This window comes from Rhipicephalus sanguineus, chromosome 8 (genome assembly GCF_013339695.2).
Source record: "Rhipicephalus sanguineus isolate Rsan-2018 chromosome 8, BIME_Rsan_1.4, whole genome shotgun sequence".
In the NCBI taxonomy this organism is placed as follows: domain Eukaryota; kingdom Metazoa; phylum Arthropoda; class Arachnida; order Ixodida; family Ixodidae; genus Rhipicephalus; species Rhipicephalus sanguineus.
This window is the reverse complement of record NC_051183.1, coordinates 48,360,002-48,384,775: the sequence shown is the minus strand read 5'-3', so window position 1 is coordinate 48,384,775 and position 24,774 is coordinate 48,360,002. Positions and strand designations below refer to the sequence as shown.

Sequence of the window (24,774 nt, the reverse complement as noted above, 5' to 3'; positions counted from 1 at the left end):
ACAAATGGTTGCCAGATGGAAAAAAGAAAAACGTCGTATCGCCTGAAATTCGTATTAAGCCTAACGCAGAAATGGCTGCAGACAAAAATGAAAAAATAAAGATACAGCGACACCCGTCTGCTTTTTCCGTATTCAATCTGAAGAACAAATGGTGCAGACTGAAGAAATAAAATAGCGGCGTAAGCCCGCTTTTCATATCGCCGAAAAGAAGCGGGCAAAAAGTTCACGCACTAGGAATAAAGATGGCGGGCGGGGTTGCCGCCACGCCATCTGGCGTTCCCGCTATATTCTAACGCTAAGGCGTTTGTCTTTCTAAACTGTGTGGCGTCGAGAGGGCGCACCGCTTCTTTAGATATATAGTTCCTTTTTTTTTTTCTGCGCAGGCACAGAAGAGGCGCGGGGATTCGTCTGCCGCAACAGACGTGGCCGCGCTCAGCATTGTCCGTCTGCCGTACCATAAAGAGCGCGCGCAGGCGTCCCCTAATTTGCATATACGCGGCTGGCGAAGAAGGGTGCGCGAGAAGGAGCGGAAAAAGGGGCACTGCCGATGAGAAATGGTCCACCTTTTGGGGTTCTACGGAACACATGCTAAGGAAAAAAAAGATTCAATGAGGGCAGCATTGACCCTTAAGGCTTAGCAATAGAAGGCTGCATCTACATTTTTCTTTTTTTTTCCCCCAAAGGGGGAGTTCTATCTTAAAGAATTGACGCTGATTTGCTTTAGGTCATCTAGAAGAGACCAATGTTTCTCCCGGTTGATGATTATACACCTGAATGCGAATTAAGAAATGAAATGCAGCAGGGGCTTGGGATCGCCGCAAAGTGTCGCCTGTTACATTCATGTGTCATCTAAAGGTCCGGCATCAAGATTAAGGGCTACAACTTAAACTGCAACGTGCTGAGGTTTCGACCTTTAGTGCGCGCAGTACAGTCAGATTTAACATGTACGCACATTTGGGTTTTGCTTTTCTAGGGAAGCGTACTAAAGCCCAGAAGGGAAGATAGTGTGTTCAACACACCACATCAATCAGCGGACTTACATCCAGAGGTAATTATTCGACTTGGCCTGGACTACTGTAATTACAAGACGATTAGAAGGGGAGTCCCACTGCTTCAGTGGTGTTACAAGTACACAGTGTAGCGGTGAGAAAACACCCCCAAAGCACCGCCACATGCGCACAAGGAATTGCTGAGCGCAATCATTCTAAGAAAGCCCTGCTGGCAATTTACGGGACTACTAAATACTGATTTACGAAGATGACGTGTTATAGATATCACTATGTGCACAAAAAAAAGCGTCAAGTGAGACGTGACGTCACGAAGTCACCACTTTAGCATCCGCGCATGCGTAACCGAGCGGCAGTTTTCATTAGCTTGTAACGTGCACTTCTTTATGTTACCGTGTTACCGGATACCGGAAGGAATCTGCGCATGCGCGAACCTTTATGGAAAGTAAAGGTTTACGGAACGTAAACTACTCGCTGGATAGGCTTTACGTTTACGGCCCTATCTCGCAAATCCACCTTCGTTCGTGGCTACTCGCCATATCCGCTTCACGGAGACTCCAGCCGCCGAGTCAAAATAAGCCGAGCGCCACTTAGATCACCTTATTTCAGCCGGATTACCGAGGCTAGAGCGACCAGGAATACCGAATCCGCAAACGTGAGAGGCCTAAAGACGCTGACAGGCTGTATAGGTGGCGCCATCTAGCGGGGTCACCAGGCGAGCACAAAATTGTTATTGCAGAAACATCGGGCATTCTACTCCCAATGTAAATGCCTTGCAGCGGCATTATGACGAATGAGTTGCCTTTTTAATCATTTTTCCCCTCAAGAACGCTAAGCGAAAACAAATGTGTCCACGACTGTGGTTGCGCGAAGCGTCACAAGATGTCGACACTATCGCCCAGTACGCTAAAAACCTCTCTTATGATTTTGCCACGGCGTAATTCAATATTATCTAAATTAAATGCAGTTTAAATGCTGTTATCATCACCATTTAGTGGTTTGCGCAAAGGTAAATGTTTACGTTTGGGCAGCTAAAAAACTTTACTAAAACTCGAGTTCCGGTAAAACGGTAAACGTAATCCGGTAACGGTAACGTAAAGAAGTATACGTTACAAGCTAAAACTGGGCATACATTATTAAAGCGCAATGTGCGTCCTCTCCCACAAGACATGGAGGCGCACGTGGCGCGTGACGTTGCAAAGCCAGCACTATAACATTCGCGCACGCGCAATGGAGCGTACTGCGACACTCTTCTTCGGTGCATCTGCCGCAGTCTGTCTCCAGCAGAGGGCTTTATCGTTGATACCACCTTCCTGACAGGCCTCGCGGCGGTCACAGCAGTACGCCGATATGCCCTGCGTATTTCCCCTTGCTATCATTCCATACGCGCCTGTATACCCTCTCACATTCCTCCTCTACTGCCGTAACTCTAGGCAGCACAGCCGCTGTTCTCCCTCACCCCTAAGTTCCCGTTCTTGCGGACAATCGCTGCCACCCCCTCTCCACCTCCGCTTCAGTTCCCGTTGTAGAAGACGACAACAAAGGGAAAGCAGGCGGCTTCACTCAAGCGCGCACCGCAACACCCCGCAACGTGGCTCAACTTGTGTGCTAAAAAAGCCAGGCAGAGACACCGGTATACCTGGAAGCGACGAGAAAGCCACACGGGCGTCGCGGTTTGTGTCCTGTTGCGCGCAGATCCCCACCGCTGCTTCGAAACAAGCAGGGCCGGCTGCATCAAGTGACGTCATGCGTAACGCCACGTGCCGCAGAACACGCGCGCCCCGTCACGACACGTTCGCGAAGCTGCCGCCTGCTGCCATTTTTCATCTGTTTATAGTTTGTGTCACCTCCAATCCACTTTATATTTGTGATTGACGAAAAGCCAGGCTGTTCGCGCCTACGATCATGTCGCCTGCTACGCAACATATTAATTAGTTCAATTAATTATTTAAACAATCGAATATTATGTTCATGAACAAAAACTTGCACGTACAAGGATTATTTGGACCGGTAGCATGAAGTGGCGAGTCGCTGGCTTTATATAATATGCAACCAAGTATGTACAGGTCAGCTAAGAAGAATGAAAACAATAAGGAACATATATACATGTTTGTATATACACGTATACACATAAAATTAACTCATGCGCCACATAGTATTGAGCTGTGTTGTCCGTGTTACGGATCAGGTAGTGGCTTGCTGCTGATCACTACTTGGTTCGACCTGTCTGTGGTGTGTAGAGACACAATATGAATGTCGGTATATGTCACATACCTAATAGAACTAGTAAGCTCATACACTTTGAACAGGGATGTTTCTCTATTACTCGGTCTTAAGGGTCACCAGAATACCACTCAGCCCAGCTACTCTGACTTGACGTCGTCGAAATTCCTACTCGCATTCGTATTCACCATAATGCTGCTCAGCCAGCTTCACTGACACTCATACCTCACCTAGCCAAGACAACTCCAAGTCTATGCTAACAAAAATACTGCTCAGCCGAGTTCACTGACCCTGGCTCACTAGAATTCTACGCTGGCAGGCTCACGAGGTGACCACTAAGCCGGGGTCATTTGGTTGAATTCAGATTCACCAATTTTATACTCAGCCGGGCTCACAGGAAACCTGCTCAGCCGTGCTCAGATGATCGGAATCAGATTGAGCAAATTTCCACTCAGCGGGGCTGAGTCACATATCTATCGACCTATGTAAGAGTCTGGTGTAATGACACTGAGCCGATTAATCAATGAGCTTGCAGACCTAAAGCCAGATGAAGCTGCCTGTGACCCGCAAAACGAGACAGACTGGCCGGAACACAAAGCGAAAAACGTGCTGTGTATTGGAAGCAGTAGACGAAATGCTTAGCTTCGATCTCCCGGCTTGTTTGCGTGGAAGTGAGTGCGCAGAAAAAAAAGTCGGCAACGTAGATTTCGGGACAAGGGTGAGTGGGAAAAGAAAGTTAAGAGTGGTTCAGATGTCCGGTAGAGGTTCTCACATAAAGGGGTTACCGACACCTAAGCCGAAAGAGGACGGCGGAGAGCAGCCTCTGTGTACAAATCGGGAGATCTCGCTTTCGGTCACAAAATCAGGCAAAACTTTACTAAGCACCCAGATGCGCAACCGTAAGCCTCTGATGCCCCCAACCCACCCAGACACGACCAACGCTGGACATATCCGACAACTCTCCCAGGGAGGTGAAAGTTCAAACGATGCCGGTCAACAACTCTTCGGGCACCGTTCCAAGCGCAACGGAAACCAAGTTGCGGCTATTGAACTTCCAGTCCAGCCACCCCAAGAGCACCGTTTTTCACCCAGAGACACCGCTCTTCGCATTCATCTGCACGAAAGGCCATTCCCCCAACCCACCGCTAAGTTCGTCTGGGTGCCTCCTGGGGGCGCCACAGGCAGGTGAGGCTTAGTGACGCACGGGTAACCTAGCGGCGTCGCCTGAAGCGTAAAGTCGCGTGGTCCCCTCTCGTTCAAAGCAAACCCGTTTGAATGTGTCCGGACGCCCTTCCATTTACTTCGTGTATACATACACCTTTACTGTTCGCAGACCACCTGGTGCGCATGCTTACAGACACTTGAGGCTTGGACAGTGGTCCACCAAAATTACAAAATGTACGTATTGGTTGGGGTGCGGGGGAAAGTTCTTGACGGGAGACGTACGTGGGCCGATGGGTTTCACTGATATGAAGTCCGCTCGAATGCGTGACTGCCTGATATGCGTCGTTTTCTAATCCTTCAATTCCGAGGCGGAAATGACAGATAATTCCCTCTACGGGGGCAAACAACCTCAAATGATGGAGGTTAATCCGAAGCCCCCAAGAAGCAGCGTCTTTTTCATAGTCCGCGTTCGTTTGAGGCACTTAAAACCATTTAATTTTCGTTACGGTACCAACTTACAACCTTGGTACACTAAATATCTCCACAATAGGTAGCGATTGTGTCTAGAATGGGTAGTTCTCATGCTCTAATACGTCTTTATCATCATACTTATTTTAATTATGCTTACAGAAGAATAAAGGCGATATCTCTTAGATTGCACAAGCCGATTACGGTTGATATGCTTGCGAACATTCATTTCGCCAGGTCATCTAACTTTCATCATCATCACCAGTCTGACTACGCACACTGCAGGGCAAAGGTCTCTCCTATGTACCGCCAATCAACCCGGTCCTGTGCTTGCAGCGGCCACGTTATACTCTCAAAGTTCTTAATCTCATCTGTCCACCTAACTTTCTGTCTCCCCCGTTTGTCTTCTCCTGGAATCCAGTCAGTTACCCTTAATGACCAGCGGTTATCTTGCCTACGCGCTACATACCCTGACCATGTCCATTTCTTCTTCATTTAGACTAAGACGTCCTTAACACCCGTTTGTTCCCTAGCTGACACTCTGCTCTCCTCTTGTCCCTTAAGGTTACACCTATCATTTTCCCTTGCATTGCTCGCTGCGTCGTCCTCAGTTTAAGTTTACTTTATACCTTCCTAGCCTATTTCTCCTTTCCTTTGACCAATATCGCGTTATTCAATAATAGCACATCACTTATCCTGCCTACGCATCTGATGACCTGCAAAACTCTACATTGTCATCTAAACAGCGGCGAGATTATCAGGTGAACCTCTGTTTGCCCTTCAGTCCCCATTATGGACATTCCTGCACCTTGGTGTTGAAGCCCTTCACAATTTTGATAATCAATTCAAAAAACTTTAACGGCAGATTTTAAACGGTAAGTACAATATAAAGGACAAGGGTACTAAGAACAACATCGGATGGGTACTCTTCATCTTTAAATGTTCTTTCCATTTTGGAGCATAGTTCGTCAAATAGACCAAGAGATCCATTAGAAGCCTTATACACCAATGAGTCATGAAACTGGCTGTATAATGAAAGCAGAATAAAATACAGAATTTAAAACGAAAGAAGCACTCTGCAAAACAGCAACTGATCGCACCAGGCCTGACAACTGCCATACTGCATAGCAGTAGAAATACTTTTTAAAAAGTCCGCCGACATTGGTAGTAGACGTAACGCTTCAGCGACCACTAAAACCTACAACTTACCGTGATGTCCTTAATAAATAAAACAAACAAAAAACTGAAAACCCCACAGACCAGCAGGCATGCAAGCAAACAGGCAGCTGTAAATAAACTCAACAGACGGTTGGAGGGGGGGCACTCGCGTGGCAGAAGCCAACACTCTGGCAGACTCTGTCTGGTTGCAGCATGGATAGATATGTAGATATGCTCTCTGTCTAACGGTGGGGGGAGATGACAGAAGAATCGATTAGCGGCACGCACCGCTACGCAACCTAAGGCGCGTGCTTCGCACCTGGTTGCCATCGCTTAGAGCAGGGAGGGGAGTTGAGAAGAAATGGAAGCCATCCGGATCCGAGACAAGCCAAAATCAGTAGGGGAAAGTAAAGCAGCGGCAAAGAGAGGGGGTGAAATAAAAAAAAATAAACGAACGAACCTTCGATGACAAGTGAAACGCGCAGGAAATGTCAGACAAAAAAAAACAATAAACCAGAGAAGAAGAAATAAGCACGGCATTATCTGGAGCAGTTGTCCAAGCGGAGGAACAACATTGCAAAGAACAAAAGTTTTAGCATTGTGGACAGAAGGGTTAGCATAATGCTTTCTTTTTTAATTGTAAACGACAGACCGAAGCTTGTGACGCCATATAGACGACAGCCAGACGGACGCAGCAGCAAGAAGAGATTGTGAGGCAGTGAACCGTGACGACTGAGTAAATAAATGTCAGCAAAAAAGGAAGGAAAGGTCTTCATCCTCAGAGGGAGTTAACAAGAGGGTGCGGTGAGCGTGACGCAAATGGAACTACGCTGTGCAGTAGCTCCAGGCTCGTGAAGGCGTAGAACAAGTAGAGAAAAAGAAATACAGAAGGTGGAGGGGGGATTGGCTCGACCAGCTTCCGTAATCAGAGCTTTCTGTCTTCTCCACCAGGGCTTTCTGCTATGGCGGACCGGTTCACTAACACAAGCTCACGCACCAGATTCGAGTTCGACAGCTCTCAGCCGAAACGCAAGCCTATATTCTTCTCGGCTGAAATAATCGCGGAGCAAACACAAAAGGGCCGGGCGGGCACGTGCGAGTACCTCCCCCCTCCCCTCCCTTAACTTTTTTGTATGTGTGTATCTATGAGTGGGGAACAGCATCGGATCGCGGACAACCTAGGGCGGCGGAAATCAATAAGTGCGTGCCACCGGGAGCAGGGAAAGCGGATAAAGAGCTAAAAAGACCGGAAACAGCTGGATACGGTGGGGACTCTAACCCCGCTTCGAGCCTCCAGAGACCTGCTGAAACAGGAGCCTTTTAATTTTTGGGCGGGCAGATCCCTCATCCATCCTTTAATCAGCACTACCTAATCGGTTTATGGGACTGCAAGGAAACTAATGCATTCCTGGCGGAGGAGGATGTTTCCTTACCAGTACCACAAGGCCTCGAAAAAATATGGTGATTTAAGAGATGTCCTTAAGACATTGCAGACGAAGATGGCGAAAGACCTCGCCATCGCCGTGGCAGCCATCAAAAGCAACAAGGAATAACAGCAGACGACGCCGACCTCGAACGTCAACCCCGGGTCGGGGAAGGGAGAACCCCGACTAGACGACGACGCAACAACATAAAGCGTATGACGACGGCAAAGGTGGAGCGGACGACACAGCAGACGCTTGTCTGGTCGCTGAGGCATTCTGTCCGCTAAGCCTAGCCGTGTCGCCAGAGGCAAAAATAAAGAGTAAAATAACTCGTTCCGTAGGGAAAGCAGCGGCGCGCGCGACACAAAAGGCGCGCACGCGCATGGCGTGTGCCCGGTGCACTTATTGTTGGAACAGGAGTGAGGGCGGCCGGGAGGGCTGAAGGTTATGGCGACGAGGGTGGGGGGAACAGGGATGGGGGATGGCAACAGCCGGTATAAGAACTCCGATGCATCCAGGTGTTCCATCCAGCACGTCACGCTATTGTCCCCCGCATAGCAGTACAGAAGCGGGGTCGTCGCTTTCAGATATAGCGTTTGTGTGCTCGTGTGTGCCAGGAGCCGAGGTTATGCCTCGTACGACGGCACACGCCGCTTGAAGCAGACGCGTGGCAAAAGCGCTAGAGAGATGAATCGACGTAGAGAGAAATAAGGAGGGGGAAAAAGGAAGATCACCATTCTACGAGGCGATCTCTCTCTCGCTTTTTTTTTTACGAGCTAAAGAAGCTTGCGGCCACCCGCAGTCCCGGGTAAACCGAATGACGCATGCGCGCGCCATGGAGACCTCCGGAAGAGGGATGGCCTTCCATCCGTACAAAGTGAAAGCTTACACGTATCCCTCGCTCCCTCACAACAAACGAGCACTGCAACCACTTTTTCTACTTAGACGAGAACCTAGTGGATACGTTTACTGAAGCGTGTAGCTATACCGAAGGCTCAAGTCAAGCCACTGCCCGCAAGACACCAAAAGCCAAACCACGAACAACCAAGGGTAGGATCTACGGAGTGTGATGAAGCACCGACGAGGCCTAACTTCTGGAGCAGACGATATAAAAAATGGAGGTGGAGAGGGAAGTAGTAGCGCAGGCTTCGTCTGCAAGCTCGCGTAGCAGAAGACGCCGCACTCGATGACGCCAGATGGAACGGTTATTCAAACAATCTCCTCGCCTTCTTTTCCACGAGAAAGAGGGATAAAGATCCCGTTTTTTTTTACCGTCGTAAAACTTAAAGCACCCAAGGTGGGGTGAATAGTCCGCTACAGATGTGCAGATTCTCCCATTAAAGGTATAATACCGACTTTCCTTCGGGGTCCTTTAAAGGAGGCCGCCCTTCTGCACACAACAGCGCATGCGCAGAAACTGGTTTTGAGAGGCAGGTGATAAGGCCACGCGAAGCTCGCTTAAAAGGAAAGTGCGGGCATTGTTCGATGTCGTCTGCTTCATACGTAAGCACACAATGACCAAGCGCGTGCCAGACGTCAAAGTCTGCTAAGATCCTTCCATATCGAAGCGGTTCAGACACGTGAAGACGCGCATGCGCATTGTTGTTATATATATACGAAGGCAGAACTTCCTACACCCCGTTCTCTATAAGCCTCGGTCCCGTTTGCGCAGCTTATGCTACTATGACGTGGAAATTAGCATGAAGCACCTGGTCGCGTCCGAGGCACCGCTAGTCCACACCACTTGATAGGTAAAAGGCCACAGCCTTCGGTTTTGAAAGACAATGTTCTTAATCCTGGGCTTCTTTCACCCCGCTTTTGTAATGGCGTATATCCGTGATGTCGACGATGCATGTGACAAAACGTAACCCCCACATTTACTCGATAATCGCAGCACTGATATCTCTTCAATAGCATTGGCTAACTAACTGTCAACTAACCGTTATCTATCCACACATTTAAAGGCAACGCCGTCTTCATTCAATCTTAGTCCACTGATCGAGTTGTCTGCCATTTTTCATCGCGAGAACAGTTGACAGTTCGAAAACACAAGTTTGTTTGTGACAAGATGGCGTTCTTCGGTGGGCACCCTTAGCATGACCCACAGGTTCTTCCCTCCAATCTAATCGAAAAGTGACCGTGCCGCTACTGGGGATTCCTAAAGGTTACTATGAACCTCAGTGGCCTGGCAACCACGTTGAGACGGCTTGATTACCAGAGGGCCACTATGGGTCACCGCGCAGAATGGCCATGGACGGCTTCAGAGGGGGCTGGCTTGCCACAAGCTAGCAGCATGACGTCATGCTCCCCGCTAGTTTTCCCGTGCAAGAGCATCACTTAGCGTAACCACCCTCGCTTTGTGATGGGTGCGGAGGCGTAGCACGTTCACTATTACGCTACCGGAGCCCTACCGTATTTTATCGCGTAGTACCCACAACGGTTAGCAACGGTTGCTGGGTAAACGTCCCTTAATCAACGGCAATGTTTGGTTACAATTAGCAAATGCCGGTCAGTGCAAGCATATGCTTGCTGAATGACGGTTCGTGTTGTTTCAACAATGGCACGTGTTAGTTAACGTAGGTTACCACTGTAATCAGAGGAACACTGTCATCATTCCATTGCGATTCAATGGTAATGTTGCATATACATAGACAACAAGCTGTAATGGTGTTGAGTAAACTATTTTTTTTTTATAGCTGCATGAGATGGTCCGACTAGCTTACGCATTGTAGCGCAGTATGGACTTCTGTAGGTCTGTCACTCACCGGTGGCGCAGAGTGCGATGAAGGTGTTCGCATGCCTCCGCACGGTGTCGCCGCAGTCGGCTAGTCCCAAAATGGCGACTAAGTGATCAACGAAGTCATTGGCTACCACCGAGGCCACGTCCCACTTCAGACGGTTGAGGACTTGCAGCTCACAGGCCTGCGTACATAAAAAGAAAAAAAAAACTGTGATATAAAGGCAAAAGCCTTAGATGCATATCGAAAAATCTCATATGACAGATATCCAATAATCTCGTATTATCATACGAGAACACATATGATTCATATGTGTTCACACGAGATTATTGGATGCGAGGCATATGTGTCATATGAGAATTTTCGATAGAAAAAGCGAAAATTGAACGTCGGCGTCCCGCGTCAGCGGTGTCAACACAAGTGATGCAAAAAATAATCACGTGATGACGCCACCATACGGCGTCATCATGACGTCAAAGATCGTCAAAATTTGCGATGGCATCCTGACGCCATCTCGTCGCTTGGTGAAACGTGGGCCGATTACGGAGGTAGTGCAAAACCCGGCGAGGTGTAGAAAGATTGCAATGCCTCCGATCCTGGAGGCAGTGCAAAACCACGTTAGGCGCAGGAAGCTTTCGGAGGGAGGCGGGGAGGATCAATACATCGACTCAGACGGAAAAGAAGAACATGGCTTTCGTCTTTGAGTCGTCTTAGGCGAACGCATAAGGGACCCTGTGAGTTTTACTGTTGTGCACATACTTGTCTCTACTGGCATTTATGTATGAAACCATGTTGCTTAGACCCCGGATCCTTCGCATGCATTTGCGTGTCTTTGGGGAAAGTAAGTTCAAATTCATAAATATCTTGCCACTCAAGAGCTCTCGAACTCACACGACCATGAGGCTAAATTTTATACATTGTGCTCAGTGCCTGAATCCAATGAACGCAACGAAGCATTAGCCAGATCAGGAGACACCATAGGCCTAATAGCTAGGCGGACGTGCGTAGATGAATCGGACTAACAATATCGACATTTTAATGCTTATTTCCTTGAAGGTCGAAGCCCCTCTCTAAAGAACAGGAACTAAAGATACCGGTTAGCGTCAAAGGAAACTGAATAATTTACCATTGACACTTGTCTCTGCGACGCAGTTTCGGTTTCAGCACCCAGGTGGCGCATGCGTCATGATAAACACGCTGCACACAGCAGCTTCTCAAAGGAAGAATGAGCTAAGGCACGCCATTCTCATTTACATTTGATCAGCAACGTCATTACATTGTTACATGACACCAGAAATCCGCACGTCATGACAACGTCAAAGGCACCAAGGCTTCATTCAGAGACCGATGTTCCAATGAAATAAAGGTATAAGGTGTATAGTGTGCATAAGCGTTTCACCAAAATCTATATTTGCCCAGTGCAGCGCAGGAAAAGCGTTTCAATAACATGGTTAAAAAAAGAGAGAATGCTTATTGTTGTTAAAGTACAGATTTCATTCAAGCCATGAGGTTTCACGTATTTGTCATTTATGAGTTGTGGAGATGATTAGTCCGTCGTAGAGCATCTGGGGTTGTGATGAGAATAAGGCAAAGACAAGGTGAATATGAGATTTAAGATGAGGATCATCCTTGTCGTCGAGATGATCAGGATGAGTTGACGATAAGGCTCGGGATAAGGATCATCCTGACCATATTTGAGGTGGTGACACGAAGGCAAGGACATACAGGAAGGACATTAACTTCCTGTATGTCCTTACCTTCGTGTTCTTACATTCCGGTGTTCTTGCATCTCCACTTTTGCGCTGCATTTACAATGGACCATCCTCAGCAGAGAAATGATCAGGATGATGTCAAGATAATGTGAAAATAAGGTTCAGGGTGATGATCATCCTGGCCATCGACATGATCAGGACGAGTTGAGGATAAGGTTTAGGATGAAGATTATCCTGACCATGTGCTCCGGTGGAAGAGTCCCTGGAAAAGACTGTCTTCACACAGAGTCGTGAAACATCGACGTGTCGACGTTTCACGGTGAAACGTGTCATGTGAAACATCTACACGTCATTATACCCAGAAAATCTGCGCTTGTGGCGAGACACCAGAGTAGAAGTAGACAGGACGAACTCTGGTGCCTCGTCCCAAGCGCAGTTTAGATTCTCATAATAATGTCTTACCAACTAGCCCACACGAACACACGCTCCTTGAATCGACAGGTCAAGCTTTGAGAAATAAAGAAAAGGACAGGCTCGATTCTCGACGACACGATTTAAAGAAACCGCGTGCCCTTTGTGTGCACGCGGCTTCTCTTCGCGCAAGGCTCGACGCGGCGCCATTGAAGCAGGCGACGCCCTGGCGCCAACGGCTGACACCGCGGGCGTCAGATGGGCGACGAACGCGTGGATAGCGACTCCGCTGGAATGTCTCTTAGCGCCAACGACACACGACACGGCAGGCACTTTAACACTCAGCGCCCAAATAATAGACGAGCGCGTGCAGCCACGCGTACATATGTATCTAAATGTATAATTAAAAAAAAAAGCGTACGAAGCTGTCAAGAGACAATGCAAGTCAAGGTAGACACGAGGAAATTAATTTGTTTTATCGTTCAATTGCACGTAATACAATATTCAAGTGTGACAGTAGGGGAGAAGAACACAGCCTTGTGGAAGACACCCGCCGCGGTGGTATAGTGGTTATACTGCTCGACTGCTGACCCGAAGGTCGCGGGATCAAATCCCGGCCGCGGCGGCGGCATTTCAATGGAGGCGAAATGCTAGAGGCCCGTGTACGTGGAGGTGCACGTTAAAGAACCCCAGGTGGTCAAATTTTCCGGTGCCTCACAATCCGGTGCTACAGCGTCCCTCATAATCATATCGTGATTCTGGGTAGTCGAGCCTCAACAACTGGTATTATTATTAGCCTTACAGAAGCCGCGCGGAGCCGAACCTCCAACTTTTGTCACATGATGTGGGAGGTACAGACAGGTCAACTGTTAATGGGAACACTTGCGCTCGTGACATGTTTGGATTTCGCTCTCTTGCAAAAGCATAGTAGCTTAGATTTTCATAAGATTACTGGTGTTTGACAGTTCTGACTTCTTTTGACAGACTAGCGCAGTGTATTAACAATGTTTCCCTATCCACTAGCTGCTAGAGGGCTAGCAATATGAAAGGTGCTCATTCGAGTGTTCCATGTGACAGTGGACCGTACTGTACATCTAGAGTTCGCTGAAGCCCAGCGCGATAGCTAAGCGGTGCTTTTTGCGAAGTGTGAGACAATAATAACTTTCTAATAAAATTGAGACAATGTCGCATGTGTATGAATTCCGCGTGGAATGAAGTTTTGCCAGCTGAGTGGCGGTGGTCACTGATGTGACTATAGGAATACGCCGCGGCGGCTTAGTGATAAGGGGACTCGCTGCTAAGCGCGAGGCCGCGGGTTCGAATCCTGACCACCACGGCCGCACATCGACGGAAACGAAATGCGAAAACAGCTACGATTCCTATAGTATACCTACATATAAACTCCACCTAAAAAAGCACGGTGCGCTTGTCCGCCACCTCGATCACAGAGGCGTACCAGGTAGTTTTCGTTCGAAACGCAAGTAACGTCTCCCTGCTCATTTAATTGCTAGGCATTTAAAAAAAGCAGATCTGTCTTTTCTCGCTAAAAATTACCCTTAACTAAGTACAGATGACAGAAGTTTCAAGTCTTCCATCTAAAAACGGCGACACAAACATGTCTACGCGAAATAATTTGATTACCTTCAACACGCAAAAGTGCATGACGTCACGAAAATAACCGAATGGTAATTAGATATTTTCCTCTTTTCGCAGAAATTCTTTTAGCACACCATGGCGATTGCTGTGGGCTGAGCTTATATTTATTCTAAAGCTGTAAACGACTTTTTAATAGTCGGGCCAGAGACAAATAAATCCTGGACAAAATTGACCCGAAGTCGCCTTCTACGGGGCGCGTCACAATACCGTGGTTCTGTTAGTATTATTGCGATTGCAACTATATGGACACCCTCGACGGATTTTTGCCGTCGGCGTCGCCGTCATGTTCCGTATAAAGTACAAATCGATAACATCCCCCCGCGTTAAGTATATTTTACCCGCGGGTAAGAGCGCGCGAGCGGGGGCGACGCGCGCGGCTCAAGCAGAGATCAAACGAGTCGGATCGGCCATCTCCGTCGCTCGGAGGGCGCATGCGATAACATCTCCTGTGTGCGAGGCGTGCCGTCGATTGCAGCTCAAGAAGAGAGGAAACGCCCCACCAGTCTAAAGGAGCATGTAGGGACGCCGAAGAAAGGGGAAGGGGGTGCTGCTTCGCTCGAGCAGCTAATGTGAACTCTGATTCCAAGGGCGCGGTCACGACTGCTTGCGCGCGCGCTATCTGGGCAGGCATCAGTGGACGTTTCGTATACCCTTCTACGTGCTACGCTCTCAATGCATAGAGAGCGTGCGAAATCCGCACCTCTTCCTGAAGCGGCCACATTCTCCTACACCAGCGTTTCGTAGAGTTATGCGACATCGAATCCAAAAGAGTTCGCTGCCAGCCTTACTTCGTATAACATTACATTATGTTGCTATCGCATTCATTGCTTCGCCCTTGCGGTGAAACTGTGATTTTTCATTATTTAAATTTCAACCGAAGCATTCCCCTTTGCCTCTCGTAGCTGCGACGCGCGAACTGAGTTCAGTGGCATTTAAAAAGACGTCGACTTCTTTTTTCTTGCAGTGACATGCGGTACTGACGTTCAACGAATTCGCAAACATCGGAACGACGTCAAATATAGCATATAATGAACTATAGTTAGGACAGGGGAGAAATATGCTCGCGATAATATTGACTGCTTCGGTAGTAGATAGGATACTGTTAAACGGCAGGACCCTTGAAGAAGATTTTGCAAATGCAACTCCACACGTAGTTCAACTCGAACTACAGCACATTAAATGTGATATGCAAGTTGCCTGAAGAAAAAGTCAAACTGCTCCCTCTGCATTCGCTTAAGACGACTCGAAGGCGAGTCACCGGACTTAGAAAACGCACGCAGTACCCAGGGAACGCGTATGAAATATTTTAGTTTGATTTCAAAGTTTTTATCGCGTAGCATCTGCAATCGGGCCCCAGCGCAATGGATATTTTCACGAGTCACCACAGTTTTGCCGGGTTTGCGAACTCTGCGTCCTGCATGCGGCCTAAATGGCGAAATCGCTGTCGGTAGACAATTCACTCGTCGCTTTCTACGTGCACAACGTGCAAATGACAGCAGACGACAAAGCTGCTGCTAGCATACGTCACGAGTTGCTCTCCCCACGTGACTTAGACCTACGTCAGAACGTGTATTCAGGTCACTGCGTAACCGCCGCTCGATGTCGAGACCGAAAGTGTTTTTTTTTTTGTTTTTCTTAAAGGCGGAGCAGTTTTAGCCGGCCGAAAAAAAACTTGGGTGTCCGCAGAAAACCACGGGCGGGTATGCGCCACAGGAATTGGGCAAGCCCCACTACCGAGTACAGCAGCTAGTGCGAGCGTTAAACGAAAACTCTGCTCGCAGATGTGGAGCACGTGATACAGAGGTAGAGAAAGAAAGCGATTGAAAGAAAAAGACAGGGGGAAAGTAGAGAGAAATAAAAGGGAGATGTACACAGAAAGAGCGAAAATGAGAAAGAAATAAGAAAATGGTATAGAAATAACAGAGAGCAATACCTGAAGAGAAAGAAGTAGACAGAAAGAGATAGAAACAGACACAAAAAAAGATTGAAAAAAAAAACACAGCAAGACAGAAAGAGAAAGAAAGAGAAACAAAGGGATAAAGATAGAAAAAGCGAGACAGAGAAAGACATAGAGAGAGAGAGAGAGAAAAAGAAAGGAATAGAAAAAACATAGAGAAAGAGAGAGAAATAGAAGAAAGATAGAAATAATATAAAGAGAAACAAGGAAGGCCATCCAGCTGCGCTTTTCCTTCAGGCTTGGCACCACGAGTGCGAAGCTTCCACAATTATTTTAAGGCATAGCAGTATCCAAAATTAATTCAATAGGTTCCGAGGTACCACGACTCTGTATTTAGGCCTCTCGACACCGGTGTTTTTCAGTGGCACGAGGATCGAGTGGCACTCTGCCTTCTCTTTCAAGCACTTCCGGTCGAGCACTTACTTCCGGTTTTCCGAATATTCAGAGGAAAAAAAAGTCTTCTAAATAATAGAAATCGATGGTTCTGGTTCAGGTTAAGAGTCATAGTGGATATACATAAGATATCGGAGAGTAACATTAATTACTTCAGATAAGGGCCAATTATCTGTCGCGGCAATTAACAAAATTAATTAATTGAGCTCACTGAAGGATTGTGAAGAACTGTTATCGTTGCGCCACCTGGCGGAGCCTATCTCAACCACGCGCTTCTTTCCACATGGCCTCTAAGATATGCTTCGGCGGCGCGGCAAAACAGACTTAACCCAAGGAACACACCAGGCCACACGAACGTCCACACATGAGTGCCAGTACCAGCCACCTAGGTAAAGGATTCGGGTCGCCTCCATAATTTTTTAACACGAAAGTGTTTTATGCCGGGGTCCACCAAGACATTTATGACGTATTTCCGTGACGGAAATACGTCAGCAAAATGAACGCCATCAGATGGCAAAGAAAAAACTATAAAAGAAGTTCCGTTGACAGGAATCGAACCCACGACCTCTCGGTCCGTGACGACGGCTTGCGGGCGTTTAGCCCACTGAGCTACCGCCAAACACATAAAGGAGATTACATGAACGCGCTTTTTATCGTTCACACTTTCCTCTTACAGTGCTCTTGGATGAATGCTATGAGCGTCCCCTTTATTTGTTTAGAGCAACGACAAGCAAATTTCTAAAATTCACGTCGTCAGTACTCCAGTACTCCATTAAAGGGGTCATGAACCACCCCTAGGATTTGCTGAGAAAATACACCCTGCGGAAAGCAGACACTGCTACGAACATCTCAGCCAAATCTTGCAGTCGTGCAGGGGAAGGAGAGTTTAGAAGCGGAGCGCGAAGTTAACGTTTCTTCAAGCGCGCTCTCTTCATACAGAGGTTCATCCTCACCCTTTTCGGTGGGCGGGGCGCCCGCCAGCCGTTTGACGTCGTCCAACAGATGCCATTTCTATTGCAACAGATGCTATTGCAGCATGCTATTGGCTATAACAAAGAACGGCGTTTGGATCAGATGCGTTCCTTACCACGGGGTGCGGCCACGTACCCATGCCGAGCTTCATAGGGTGCTAACATTACACAGTGAACCACACTCGTGCACAAGAATCACAGCGGGAGGGAGCGATTGCGTTTCATCACAGGCGCTCAAGGTCATGCCGCACGCTGACCTAATTTCTTCGCTCCTTGCCATTCCTCCCTGTGTAGCTTCGAGCGTGCTCGTCGGAACGAGAGGGAGGAGAAAGCGCTTAGAGTGCCATAAAACCCTGTAACTCCGCTTGTTCTTGGCGAATTCGAGAAATTTTTGCTGCAATCGATCCCCGAGGCATTCAATTCCGATACTGTGGTCATTCGGTGATTACTTAGAAAAGTGGTTCAAGATCACTTTAACGAGAATGCAGGACAGCGTCCTATAGGCAATAACACAGTTGTAAAACCACCCGCTATTTAGCGATTTGGCCCAGTAGTGTGTAGGGGCCGTCCACATTGAATTAATAACAAGGACAAGGTTGTTGTAAGTGTGAGCAACTCTCCATGAGAACGAGGGAGAGAGGCGGGGCCCGTGAGAGTTTAGAATTTGAGAGTGTCGCTGCCAATGCGCTTTCCTTGACTTTCGCGAGCACAATGAACTAACAGGCAGCGTCGTCCGAAGACAGACTAAAACTGCAGGAGGTATGGCCGCTAAGATGTTTTGAAGGATGTAAAAGAGACTAGTGGGATTACTGTGCATGTGCATGTAGAAAACCATTTTTCTGTTCTCGTATTAGAAATTGTCGACAAAGCAGTAGTGGTGGGAGTCAACAGGGCAAAGCAAAAACAAATATGGCGAGCAGTGCGAGTCTCTGAGGTAAACGAAGAAGAGGTGTCGTCACATCAGTGGTACATACAAACTAACGCACATACACTCCCTCTCTCTCTCTCACACACACGCACACGTACACACACGCACACTCACACACACACACACACACACACACACACACACACACACACACACACACACACACACAACACACACACACACACACACACACACACACACACACACACACACACACACACACACACACACACACACACAACTGGAGCTTCCGGCAACAAACGTATACAGCCTTTTGATGACTCTGAAGGAACTCTGTATTGTAGTTCTGACAAGACGAAAAGGTAAAACAGGTATCCAGCCATAGAAAAGTTAGTTATACTTCAGAGCGGCGTTGTTTTTCTGGGGAAAATAAAATGTCGCCGGGACGACAGCTGTGCTTCAGACCATATGGCGGCGTTTTGTCTACGCTCAATCTCGAACCTCGGCAGGTGTGAAAAACAACGGATATATATACGGCAATCACGATTGGGGAAGACAAATCCGATTACACGGACCGTCGCAGACACCTCCGAATCTGTCTTCCGGCGGTTCAAAAAAAAAAAAAAAACAAGAAAAAAATGCTTTTGAAGGATCATCTCGAAACCTGCTGTGAAGCACAGCAGGTTTTGAGATTATCCTTCAAAAGCTTTTTTTTTCTTGTTTTCTTGAAGCGCCGGAAGAGAGATGCGGAGGTGTCTGCGACGGTCCGCGTCATCGGATTTGTCTTCCCCAATGTGATTGCTTCAGGCATCCCCATCTACAGCACACAGACACATCAAAAAGCCCCACGTCGGGCGCCAAATGCAGGATCAAGGCCAGTGGTCGGCAGGAGCCCTCTGAGAGAACACCGAAGCAAATATAAGAGCACCTGTACTGGTAGAAGACCCGGACCAGACTGACTGGCTGTCGCGGCGAACAGGAGCGCGAGCCCAAGCGTACTCGTGTCGAAGCCGCAAGGGGGGAGATCTGGTGTAGCTTGGGTGGGGGGCAAGCGCAGATGTGGTTTGAGGGGGGGACCCCTTTTGCACCCCTCTGCCGACCATAGTCCCTCCTTGGCCATAAAAAAAAAGCCTCCTTGGCCACAATCCCTGCCCATGGCAGGGATTATGGCCAAGGAGGCTTTTGACGGTAATGACTGCTGAGGATGCCTGATGCTTCATTTTCAGAATTGTTTACATCCCACCTCTATATTCTCGGAAAGGCGGGGACCAAAGGTAGGCTGTTGTGAGACGCACGTCATCGCTTCGTTTAACTTTTTGCATCCATTGGGAAGCTCGTTTTCCATGGAATCGACCAACGAGGCGCTGCCGTAATCCTCCATTATGAGAGCCTTTGCAAGCCTATGCTAATGAGTCGATATCTGAGCTCTGAGCCAGTTGGTTCATGTTACTTGAAGAAGAGCCAGCAAAACCACGGGACACGAGAAAGAAGCCAGAACGCACACAACGCCGGACGCAAGCGTTGGGTGCGCCTGCATTTTTTCTCGTGTCCTGTGGTTTCGCTGGCTTTTCTTCGAGCCTACGCTAAGAACAGCTTTGTTGATACACCCACGAGCACGGGAAGAAGGAGGAATCCATTCAATCACGGAACCAGCAACACAATGTAGCATTGTGTTAGGAATATCTCAATCCTCGCCAAACATTTCTATTTGTAGCAAAGGAACAACACGTTCGGCGACGCAGGCACCGACGTGTACGCAGAAGTACGATACGTCAGACAAAAATAAAAGTCGATTGTGTTTTGTAGTCTGGCTCGAAGGCACTCAGCGGAGAATCGTGACCCCAAGGAGAGTGCAGGGGGCAGTCGTGAAGTGCTTGCAGGTGGGGAAATTTGACGCTCATGCGCTGAGAGCTGTGGTTTACGGGCTTCGCGCGCGATCTTGACATTGCCGCTCATGGCCTTGTTGATGGTCGGAAGCGAGTGAGATGGCAGGACTTCCGCTGACGCAAAGCTCAAATGACGTCGTCAACGGTTACACTCTAAATATTTCTACACCTTCAAGAAAGGAAAGAAGGGGAATTTTAAGGCTAGTTTTTTTTTTGTTAGACATAATGAGAACCAACAGACAATAATGCCAAGGATGCCAAGGTTCTCATTAATACTCCCTTAAGGGCGTTTCATTGGTCTACAGCTAACACCGTTCAAGATATAAAAATTATTACACACGACAGCGGTTTGTACCTACAGCTACATAAAGGCAAAATACACAATTACAAACTTTCCGTTTTAACCACCTGGCGCGCACAGAAATATCTCATACAGAAGTTTGGCAGCAGTAGCATCGAAAAGTGATTTGTTGCACCTTTCGCGTAGTTTTGCTGATGGCAAAACTACGTGTAATGAAATGTGGGTGAACAGGAGGATTGCATGGGTAGTGTGGCGTTACGCAGTGGACGAAAAACCATATCCGTTATCCTGCCCATCCCACTTCATATGAAACAAAAGTAAGACGTGTCCTGACGAGACCAGACCGCACCATTTTTTTTTGTGTGTGTGTAAGCTATCCTTATATCGAAAACGCTATCCCGCTATACTAAAACTCACTCTCCGCAAGGAACGCTCGCGGCACGGTAACCCCTGAACCCCCCCCCCCCGCAATCACGCTCACGTCGAACTGAAACTCTCTGATAACACTGGCAACAGAATGCACATCTGACACGTTGTGGACCGACCATCTATGAAAAAATGAACATTCAAGAAGTGTGCATGCAACTCGAATGAATGAAGCACAATGGCCGCCAACACACACACACCCTATCTGCTTTCCGATCGGAAGACACCTGATTTGAATAATCGGCGGCTAATAGGCCTACAGGGCTGACGAATGGGGATGTCACGCGAAGTGCCCTCTTATCTCTACCGAGATCCTATACACCCCGTAAGCTCGCAGTCCCGTTCACCCCATCGACTTCCGTCGATGGGGTGAAGAGACTTTCGCGAAATAACGGTGAACGCTACACACTGCAGATAAGTGTGCAGCGGAAGAGGTCATTTGTAAAGGTTTGTCTGGAGGAGCGAACATCAAGGACTATCTAGAGAGGCACAGGCAACCAGGTTGCCGTCGGCAGTTTTGGCCATACACAAGCGCGCGCCCATTAAGTGGACGAGACGGCGCTACCATCTCGTGGAATACGAAATCAGCTAGGTGACGCTTCTTTTTTTTTTTCGTTCAAGAATGACATCGCCGGTCCTGGCCAGATGGAACGGAAAGGCATTGACCTCAGACGTGCGAGTTAAACTACGAATGTTTCTTCACTCCAGCTAAAGAAGCGTTGAAAAAACATCGGCAAAATAATGAGCATGATTTAACAGCGAAGCGTAGGCGATACATCAAGCCAAATGAAATAGAACAAAAAAACGTTTTCTTTCGTTTATTCTACCTCGAGAAAGCGGGGCTTCATGGTTGGCTAGGGTAGAGCACCCTGCTTACTATAAAGGAATTTTAAATCACAGTGTTGGTTATCCGGTGCTTGACTGTATATGTTTGCCTACATGCTTGTGGTGTCTTGTAACATAATTCTGTTGTCCCCGTTTGTGTGATGTACAACCGGAAATAAAGAAAAAAAAAACAAAAAAACGTCAGGTCATAGAACAAGCGGACGAAGAAAAAGATAAAGTTGCGTTTTAGTAGTAAATGCGCAATTAATACGTTAGAATTACCTTAAACCACGATAACGGTGATTGCGAGAGCAAGCCATTAGCCAAGTCTAGCTAACCCTATCCCACTGAAGCCAATACCAGCCAACGTGAGTCAGCAGTCACGGTAATATGCCTGTAAGTACGGTACGATCAGTGACCTTAAATACTTGCAGGACGCTTGACAAGAGTAGAACGCGACAGCGTAGTCGGGCCCCGTGCGCATAGCCTTCTCAACTGCTAGCCTCGCTTCGGTTTTCGGTGCAGGCCTCAGAAACGAACGTCTGTGCCCGTAAAAATTGGCCGTTTCAAACTACCCTAGAATGTCTACTGCAAGTACAGTTGCACAGTGCCCACTACGCCGTAATTCTTCATTTTGAGAATCAGCGAAGGGCCCACTACGCGTCCGTAAGGCAACACGCGGACCTATGCGCCTGATCACTTTGTTGATGCTTTTTGCTGATGATGATGAGTAAATATGTCTGAGCGTTTTGTAAGGGGTCGGCCTTTAAAACACCGACTCTTTGCGAAATTCACATGTTTTGACGCTTGGCGCGATTCTACGCTTCTGCCACGAAATATTACATGCGTTAAGCATGTAATATTCTACGTGACATTCATAGAGTGTGTTTTTTTTTTTCCGAAGCAGTTTCAAGCAATGGCGTGGCTCTGTGGTAGAACACCTGCTTGCCACCCAGGAGGCCTGGGTTGGATTCTCACTCGAACCAAACATTTTTCATTTTTATTTTATTTGCATCTTCCTCAATTTTTCACTCACGGACAAAGCTGATTTTTCGCTCGCAACTAACGACGCCGACCCCAACATCGGAATTTTTGCAAAACGAGCTCTTTAACACTATCGCGTTAGCAGCCAACACAATCCCGCAGTAGCCAACGTTAGCGAAGAGGGCTGGAAACATGCGTGTAAGTGCCACACTTGGCAGTTATCAATTTACAGCATTTAAACTACTTGCTGCAAAGAGCAATGTAATGAATTGCTCTTGTGGGCTGGTAATTAACTATGCTAATGAATTACTACAAACGTGGTATCAAGAAACTTACTCATTCCTTTCCCAATAAGTTTTGACTAATGTATGACACGTCCGCCTCTGCTACTACGTAAAGAATTGTCCAAAAAATAGAACAAAAAACAACGGCAAGTTAATTTTCCCTCATACACGTTGGCGGAGCGACCTTTTCTGGCGAAGGACACTGTCCTTTAAACGAGGACAGCTTTCTGACGCTCACTTCGAGTACCAGATGCAATAAAGATCTCTTGGATATCAACGCGCATGCGCTGTAAACAAAGTGTACATGAGTCAGTGCATGTGTGATAACCTTTAATTGAAGGAGTTTCGAAGTGTTTTCATTACATTTCAAAAGTAATAGTAACGTAGTGGCATTAATTTCGACCAGCTATAATTAGTAATGAAAGAGAAGGGGAATTGTCAAATGCCTCGTTTTGTTCGATACCCACAACCCAAAGAAACCAACAGGTTGTACGTTCGGTTCATACCGGAGGCAAGTTGTCTTTTCGTCGACTTCAATTCCTCTACATTTAGAAGCAGGCTAAATGCTAGAGGCCCGCGTGCCTGGATTTAGGTGCATGCTAAAGAGCACCGTATGGTGAAAAATTTCTGGAGCCCTCCACTACGGCGTGCTTCATGGTCATATCGTGGTTTTCAAACGTAAAACCCCCACAATTATTATTACTATTAAGTTCTTTAAATTCATACCACAATTTCTACGCTGCAGTTAAAGACTACAAATATTATTCCCTATCCTTTCCTTGTCTTCATTAGGTTGTGTGTAACTTGCAATGTAATTTAACAATTCTAGAAATGTAATTCTGTAATTTAATTACTTTTTAGGAATACAGTAAAACCTCGGTGATACGATCACGGCTCGTACGAATTTTGGGGTCATACGAATTTATCTGTGGTCCCGGCCAAGGCCCATTGGTCTGCAATGTATTGGAGTACGGTTGTTGCGAACCGATTTGCACCCCGCGACGTTTGATACGAACGTACGCTAGCGCACAGGTACGAACAGGTGCTGCCCGCGCTGTCGCGGAAGACGCGGTAGTCACGCGCGAGCGCGGGTATGCGCGCTGCGTGACCATCAACGGTGCCTCGTTGCCTCCCAGAATGTGAGCGCGAAACTTATAGGCCTTTAGGCGCCTTCGCGTTTAGATTACACATGACGTTGACGTCGCGTTTCTTTAGGGGCGAAGCTCCTTAAGGCGGCACCCGTTCGTCCCTCGTAGTCGTAGTCGTAGTAGACGTAGTGCGTAACCAGTCTTACGCTTTGACCTCCAAGGTGGTGCCGGTGGGAGATTTTTCCTGTGCGTTGTTGAACAATAAAAAATTCGCAGCGTGCGCGTTAACTAAAAGCCGAATTCTTCTGTCTCTCATACCCCATTAGCAGCCATTGGCATGTTCCAGTAGGAAACGTTAGTAGAAGTAGAAGCGTAAGTGTTAGCTAAAAGCCGACTTCTTCTGTCTCTCATTCCCATTAGCAGCCATTGTTTACCTCCAAGGTAGTGCCTGGTGAGATTTCTCCTGTGCGTGATTAAACAATAAAAATTTTGTTCAAAACGCCGTTGATTGATGAAATAAACCAACGAAAGACGCCAGATGTTTTTGTAAAAGCAAAACGAATGAACGCCAGATGTTTCTAAAGCAAAACGAAAAGACGCCAGCTGCTTAACGAAAGACGCCAGATGTTTTCTAAAGCAATGGTTTTCTAAACAATGAAAATTCACAGCGTACATGTAAAATTAAAGTGAGCTGCAAGTCGTCATAACTCATCGAACCTTTAGTATAAACGAGCCCGATCTCACGTCGGTGATGATGTACTGGGCAGAATTCACCGAAGATTCACGGTTTACCGATGAACCTCCGCAGC

The 24,774-nt window shown here is 47.5% G+C and overlaps 1 protein-coding gene across 1 annotated transcript in view; it reads right to left on the bottom strand.

Moving 5' to 3' along the window:
- Positions 1–24,774, bottom strand: part of LOC119401841 (G1/S-specific cyclin-D2-like) — a 58,204-nt gene that overhangs the window by 22,181 nt on the left and 11,249 nt on the right. The window contains exon 3 of the mRNA XM_037668835.2: positions 10,210–10,366. Within this exon, the coding sequence (XP_037524763.1) occupies positions 10,210–10,366 (157 nt within the window). The remainder of the gene's footprint in view (positions 1–10,209; positions 10,367–24,774) is intronic.